At 61.1% G+C, this 7,690-nt stretch overlaps 1 protein-coding gene across 1 annotated transcript; it reads right to left on the bottom strand.

Annotated features, from left to right (window-relative positions):
• Positions 1–1,619: 1,619 nt before the first annotated feature.
• On the bottom strand, positions 1,620–6,440 carry OXTR (oxytocin receptor). The gene is made up of 2 exons (XM_084293012.1): positions 5,502–6,440; positions 1,620–2,180 (listed from the first exon to the last, which is right to left on the bottom strand). The coding sequence occupies exons 1-2, from the start codon at positions 6,430–6,432 to the stop codon at positions 1,933–1,935; spliced, it is 1,179 nt and encodes a 392-aa protein (XP_084149138.1). The 5' UTR covers positions 6,433–6,440; the 3' UTR covers positions 1,620–1,932.
• Between the last annotated feature and the right edge of the window lie 1,250 nt (positions 6,441–7,690).

Consider the following 7,690-nt stretch of genomic DNA (forward strand, 5'->3'; position numbering starts at 1 on the left):
AAAAAGCAACGTTGGAATTACAGTCGGTTTAATTTTGTTGTTGCTGTCCTAGCAGTTCACATCCTGAACCAGCCCCCTCCAGGCTCCCCACCACGGTGGTCTCCAGGCTCCCTGCGCAGGGAGCACACGACTCTGCCATCAGCACCTCTGTCTCCCTCTGACCCTCTTGAAGCGTGTGTCAGCCCCGTGGCCGGTGTCCCTTTCTGTGACAAGCCTCTAGCTTATCCTGACAGAGCGAAGGCAGCCCCGGGGCGAACTGTGCCCTGCGGTGGGCAGGCAGAGCCGAGGCACCCTCCGGGGACATCCCAGGGTGAGGGGGCACAGAACAAAAGAGGAGCGAGTGTGAACGAGCCCCCGTGCTCTCAAAAGAGCCCGAGCACATCAGGGTCCCCTTCTTGTTCCGTGCAGGAGGTAGTGACTCTCAAAGGGAAAGGGGATGAACATAGGAGGAAAAACTCTGTTTTCATAACGATTTAAACCAGTCCGTGAAGTGTGCTGGGACTGAATGTGCCAGGACTGAATGTGCCGGGTCATAGTCACTTGAAGCTACGAGAAAAAAATCAAAGGAATGCCAGAATATAAAAGGTGAAAATGTACCTGTTAGTGACAGTGAAAAAATAAAGCTAATACATAGATAAATGCATTTTTCACACTCATTCCCAACACGTAAGGCCAATTCAGGTTACCTCTGAGTGCACACAGGCCTCACTTCTGCATGCCATCCCTGCAGGTGCCCACAGGAGAAGCAATCCAAGCGAGGGTGGGAGCATCTGTCCTCAGTGCTCCCTCCCAGCCACCCGGACAGAGCCCACCCTGAGCTGCTCCAGCCTGCAGAGCCCAGGCCACGGCTAACTCCATGCAATGTACAAAGTGGTGTACACATCTTAAGTGCTTGGTGCAGTGCTCTATAAACAAAAGCATCCTTACCCTGAGCGTACTCAGGTCTTGTGTTTAAAGCGTAGCATCCCGACAGTTCCCTTCGTTTTTTCAGTATTGCCATGCTTCTGCACTTCCCCTCCCTCTTTCCATCAAGACACAGTCAGAAAATTTTATTTACAGGTATTTCTTTGCAATAAAAATCCATGCCATTAGCATGTCCTCGTGCATTACAAAGCAAGATTGCATTGGTGTAAAAGACTAACTGCTATCTACAGTAAACCCAAAGCAAAAGCTCGGCCTCGGGGGACTCTGCGGGAGTTTTTCAATCCCACGGAGCCCAGATGCAATCCCCAGTGCCAGCCCTTTAGAAGCTTTGAGCGCGTTCAGCAAATGTATTATTGCACACATCCCCTGATCCTACAGTCGTGTCTGCTTCCCTCGCTCCCACTGCCCGACGTGCACAGCCCTGCTGGTGACATTCCCGGGCACAGCTGTGGGCACGGGGACACCCGGCCCCAGCCCAAGGGTCCCCATGGCACCCCATGGCACCCCATCCCACCCCATGGCACCCCATGGCACCCTATCCCACCCCATGGCACCCTATGCCACCCCATGGCACCCCATGGCACCCTATCCCACCCCACAGAACCCCGCAGCCCCACGCTCCCCGCTCCATCCCGGCCGTGCCGCCTGCCCAGCACAGGGGAGCGGGGAGGGGGCTCCCTTCAGTCAGAGTGAGCCCAGCTCTGGCGATTGCTCGGGACAAAACCTGCCCCTCGTGAGTTTGGAAAGCCACCCGCCTCAGCGGCAAATGGACACGGAACCGGGTTCGTGCTGCTCAGCGCCACGCACCACTGAAATCCCGAGCACAGAAGTCTTCCACTGGCTCCTGCCCCGGTTAAATAACAAACACTGTACATGCTCACCCTCGCGCAGACCCTATGTACACCTATTTACACGGAAATCCCCTCTCTGATCCCAATCACAGCTTTTTACAGGGGCGTGCTGAAGGCGCTCAGCACGGCGGAGAAGCAGGGCCGGGCCGGCGGTGCCTCACGTCGCGGGGGGCTGCGTGAAGCTCCTCTGGCTCGTGCTCTTGCAGCTGAGGACGAAGGAGGAGGAGTTGCTCTTCTTGCTGACGCTCAGGTCGCACGCCGGCCGCGACTTCAGGTAGCGCGTGGAGCAGCAGAGGAAGCGCCGCATCAGGTCGTGGAAGAGGTGCCCCGTGTACAGCATGTAGATCCACGGGTTGCAGCAGCTGTTGAGGCTGGCCAGGAGCATGGCGATGATGAAGGGAGAGGCTGCAAGGCAGAAAGAGCCATCAGGGTGCTGTGGGGCAGGGAGAGCCCCCGGGAGGGCACCGGGCACAGCATAGCGGTGCCTGCCCCGCACCGGGACACACGGCCCTGCTGCAGAAACACCACAGCAACCGCACTGGTAAAGACGAGGTGGGATACATGAACAGCAGGCAGCGAGTCTGTGTTTAAGGAATTGCTGCTCAGGGTTTTCCCAGAGGAGCTGTGTTTGCCCTGCTTGGCTCCCAGGCTGCTGGTTCTGGGATGTTAACCCAGCAACACCTCGCAAAGAGGCAGCGCTGCTCCTCCTGCTGCAGTCAGCGCTTGCAGTGCCCTCCTGGGGAGCATGGCAGAGAGCAGGGCCCAGGATAAAGAGCCGGTGGGGTCTCTGCCACCCTCCCCAACATCCCCAGGGTGCCCCTGATGGGGCTGCCAGGGGCACCACTCCCAGGTGTCCCCACCACCAAAACGCAGCTGCAGGGATGGAGCCCACCAGCCCAGCCACATCCACGCCTCTGCACAGCGCTGTCCCAGCCCCTGAGAGCAGAGACATTTTCCTTGCCCCCTCTCCCCGAATTAATTTCCACGTACGAAGCTGTGCCATGGGAAATGATGGCCGTTTCCATTTCAGTAATGAAATCTGGGAGCCTGGCAACGGCTCCTGGCTGCACACCCGGCTGTCGGGGTGGCGATGGTGGCGGCGTGGTGCCAGGCACAGCACAAAGCCCCCGGGTTTCCCACCCATGGCCGAGAGCTCAGACCGGCACCGACCCATCAGAGCAGGGCTGCTGGCCCCACAGCCTGGTGGCCACGCTGGCCACAGGTGCTGAGCCCCATAGGGGTGGTGTGCCCTGCGCCAGCCCCGCGCCCCAGCCCGGCTTCTGCCCTCCTCATGTGCTGCCAGCAGGCGCGAGCAGTGCGGGCGTTACTGGGGTCTGGCTGTGCTCGCTGCCTGTCTGCCTCTGCAAAAATCCACTTGCACCTCTGAAACCAGAAGAGAAGCACAAATAGTGAGTGCTGGCTTCCAAATGCACCTTTAACCCGCTTGTGCATAATTCCTGCTCAAGTGATGTCTGGTCCAATTGTTTTTAATTTCAAGTATATGCGAAAAGAGAGCCATGGGGAATTGCTTCAAAATCCCAGGTGCGAGACCTGAGACACATCACAGCAAGTCACTTAAAAAAAAAGCAATCATCCATCTGTTGCTGACTCAGCTCTCCTGTCTCTGAGGCACATAAATTGAGCTTCGTGGGGCTCTCTGTGCATGGTGAGCATCGCGGGAGCTGCCCCAGGAGTGGCTCAAGAGCTGCTTGCCCCTGCCAAGGTGGGGACGTCTGATTTTGGGGCACTGTGCTGGCACCCCAAACCTTCAGAGCAGGCCCCAGCCCCACACACTGCTCGCACCGCAGCAGCAGGTATAAACAGCTCCCCTCGCCAGGCATGTTCTTTGTGACATCCCATGTGGAGGATTCTAAAAATTTTCTTAGCAAGCCAGAGGTGGCAGAGCCCTGCTGCTGGCCGGTGAGCTCGCTGCCCCTCGCCTTGTCCAGCACAGCACCCACACCGCCCGTAGCTCCTGCAGCACGAGGAGCAGCTGAACTCACCTCCTGCTGCTGGCACACCTCTGCGCCAGCGTCCTGTGATTCTGCCCAGCCAGGGCAGCCCAAGCTTTGGTGAAAAAAAGAAAAAAAATCTGGGCTGCAGGGCAACCTGCTGCTTCTGCAAAGAGCGCGGGCTCTGCAGCCGCTCTCGTGCCCCTGGGGCAGCCTGCAGGAGGATGGAGGGCCTGGGGAGGGCACCCTGGGGTGCTGCAAGCTGCAGCCCTCCTCACCCTGCAAAGCAAAGCAACAGAAAGGGTGGCACTGCCCGTTCGACAGTGTAGGCAAGGGCAAGTCTGACTAACAGGCAGGCATGGCTGCAACCCGTAGCAGTGCCGGCTACGAACCTGACCACCCTGCGCAGCCCCGCTGAGGGAACCGGCAGCGGCAGAGCTTTGGCTTTCTGATGAGACTGCAGGCTGGAAATACAGCCAGAGGGAGAGACACAATTCATCCAGCTTCTGAAAATTTTGACTAGCCTAAAAGTTTTGACTAGCCTAAATCAGGTTAAAAAAAAAAAAAAAAAAAAAAAAAAAAAAGATAGCTGCCTGGAGCACCTAGGAGGGCTTGAAAAGCTGAGCTGTGCTTATGTCTCCACCTGGAACGGAAGGGACAGAGAGAGGCAAGAAAGGCAAAGCGAGGAGAGCTGGAGCCAGGCAGGAGAGCTGCTCTGGCTGCTGGGAGCACAGATGTGCACGGGCTGCCGGGGACACCAGGTTTTGCACTGGAGGTGTGTAACTGACACCAGTTAACGAGTGTGTAACTGACACTGGCTAACACGACACGACAGGAGTACGTGGTGCGACCCAGCCGCAAAGCCCCTGCTGTGGCAGGGCTGCGGGGCAGACAGCAGGGAGCCGCGGCTCCCCCTCAGCCTGTGGCATCCCCAGGCTCCGCGCTTCTGATGAGTTTGGGGCACTTTGTCTAAGAGTTGTCCCCCAGTACACTTTTTTGTCCTTTTTCCTAGCTCACAAGGCTGTGCAGAGTTTTTCTTGTAAGCTCTCCCCTCAGGTGCGGGGACACCTCCGTGCAGAGGCAGCACAGACTCGCTCAGCTACAAGCACACAAACCCAAGGAGGGTCATATATTTTACTCTGCTTGCAACCTTAGTGACGACAGGAGCAGCCAGCACCAAGTATAAAAAATGGCAATTCAGTGACACCACATCCTTTAGGAAAAGCCTTTGCTCATAAATCAGGGGGGTTCTGGAGGAACTGTGCTCCAACCAGAGATAAAATAACAGCGGCACAGTCCCTGGGAGGATGGAAGCAGAAGAGGGTGAAAGAAGGGCAAAAGAGTTGAAAGCAAAGAAGTCAGCGAGGACAAAACGATACTGCAAAAGAAAAGAAGTCGGGCAGTGAGACAAGCAGTTTGTGCTGTGGGAGCTGCCGCGTGGAGCAGGAGCGAGCAGCCGGTGTGGGTAACTCAGAGCTCGGAGGCTGAGCTCTCACAGCCACCTCGGGGAGCAGCGACACCTCCCCGGCCACCGCCAGCCACGCAGCCCGACCCCAGAGCCACAGCCACCCTGGATTTGTGCAGGCTGAGCTAGCCTTCGCCCAGGTACAGCCACCACCACCCCTCCCGTTTCTTCTCCATGTTCAGAACTTCTCCCCGTCCCCCTCCCAGCCCCCCGAGACCCGACCCAGCTGAGTTTCTGGCTGCCCCCGCAGCCCGCTGCCGGGTGTCCCCGCGGTCGCTGGACTGAGCGGCACGGGGGAGCAGGACGTACCTTCCTGCGGGGCGTTCGTGTCCCACACAGACCACATCTGCACGAAGAAAAAGGGCGTCCAGCAGACGATGAAAGCTAGCACGATGATGAAGGTCATTTTGACCGTCCGGATCTTGGCTTTGGAGATGAGCCTCGTGCTGCTCACCCTGGCAAACGCCGTCCCGCTGCGGGCGTTGGAGCTCAGACCCACGTTGGGCCCGTGAGCCGTCTTCAGCTTCACGTTCTGCCAGATTTTGAAGCTGATTAAGCCATAGCAGATGCTCAGCATCAACACAGGGATGATGTAGACCATGAGGGTTATCCAGGTGACATAGGCTTTGGGTCCCCAAGGCTGGATGAAGTCTGCCCAACAGTCGTAAACTCCATTCCCCACATCCCTCAGAGAAAATATGTGGATCTGAGGGATGCTGACCAGCAGGCACAGCAGCCAGGTGAGGAGGACAGAGACCCGGTCCGCCCTCCTGTGCAGGGACCTCAGCGGCTGACAGATGGCCAAGCACCGGTCCAGGGACATCAGCAAGAGCATGTAGGTGGAGGCGAACATCCCCACCACCTGCAAGTACTTGATCAGCCGGCAAAGGAAATCCGGTCCGTAAAACCTGAAGGTGATGTCCCAGATGAGCTGGGGCAGCACCTGGAAGATGGCCACGACCAGGTCGGCGATGCTCAGGTGCTTCATGAAGAAGTACATGCGGGAGTGCTTCTGCCGGGTGGTGTGGATGGCCAGCAGCACGCACAGGTTGCCGGTCAGGGCGAGGAAGAGGATGAGGCAGAGCACCGTCACCTCCACCTTGGCCATGTCCTCGTTCCTCTTCAGCGGGTCCGCCGTGCCGTTCCTGCCCGCCGTCTGGTTCTCCGCCGGGACGCTGCCGTTCCCCAGCGACCCGTTGGCCGCCCACAGGCTGCTCCCGGCCAGGTACAACTTCTCCATGGCCACCCCGGCCCGAGCCCAGCCCGGCGAGCGCAGGGAGCCCCCGCGAGCCGCTCCCGGCCGCAGGCAGGCGCGGCCCCGGCACGGCTCCGCTCCCCGGCGCTCGCCCCCGCGCCGCGCTCCCGCCCGGCCCCCCCCCCCCCCCCGGCCGCGGGGGCAGGAGGGGCTCCGGGCCCCCCCCCCGCCCCGCCCGGCCCTCGCCGTGCCCGCAGCCCCCTGCCCCCGGCGGCACGGGGCGTGCCGGGGGGGTCGGGGACAGGGAGCGGGGAGCAGCCGCGCCCCCGTCCCGCTGCCGGCACCCACGCGGGGAGAGGGGGACCCCGGCTGAGGGGGGCGGGGAGGGGGTGGGAGGGGTGGGAGGGGAGGGGAGGGGTGGGGAGGGATGGAGAGAGGTGGGGTGGGGTGGGGTGGGATGGGATGGGATGGGATGGGATGGGATGGGATGGGATGGGATGGGATGGGATGGGATGGATGGGATGGGATGGATGGGGAGCAGCCTGGCCCCCTCAGCATCCCCATCTCATCCCCGTCCCCAATCCCAGCCCCAGCCCCAGCCCAAGCTCCATCCCCATCCCCATTCCCGACCCCGTCCCCATCCCCATCCCATTCCATTCCCATCCCCATCCCATCCCTGTCCCCGTCCCCGTCCCCGTCCCCATCCCCATCCCCATCCCCATCCCCGTTCCCGTCCCCATCCCCGTCCCCATCCCCGTCCCCATCCCCATCCCCGTCCCCATCCCCGTCCCCATCCCACCCCACCCGCCGCAGCGGCGGGCGCGGAGCGGGTCCGGGGCCGGCTCCGGACCCCGCCGCCTGCGCTGGGAGCGGCGGCCGCGAGGGGGAGCGGCAGCGCCGGGCCCGGCCGGGCCCCCCCGAGGGCTGCGGGGCGCCCCCGGCCGCCGGTGCCTGCGCCCGGCCGGGAGCGGAGCCGGGCACGGGGCGCGGGGCTGTCCCCGAGCCCCCCGCGGCTCTTCTGGCCCCGGTGCCGGCGAATTGGCCCGAGGCTCGGCAGAAATTGCCCTTCGGAGCCCCCCCCCCCCCGCCCCAGGGGCTCTCTGCGCTGCTCTCGCCGCGTCTCCGTTGCTCCGGGCCCCCGCTGGAGGCTCGCACTCGCGCCCCTGGGCAGGCAGCGCAGCGCCAGCCACCGAAGGCTTTTTTTCTTTCAGAGAGATTGTTTTAGAGTAATACCAAAGCAGTTCTACAACAGAAAAAAGCCGCGGGTGTGTTTGGTGTCACTGCCATCGGTGCCACTCTCAGC

This window comes from Netta rufina, assembly GCF_964035555.1.
Source record: "Netta rufina genome assembly, chromosome: 10".
Classification (NCBI taxonomy): domain Eukaryota; kingdom Metazoa; phylum Chordata; class Aves; order Anseriformes; family Anatidae; genus Netta; species Netta rufina.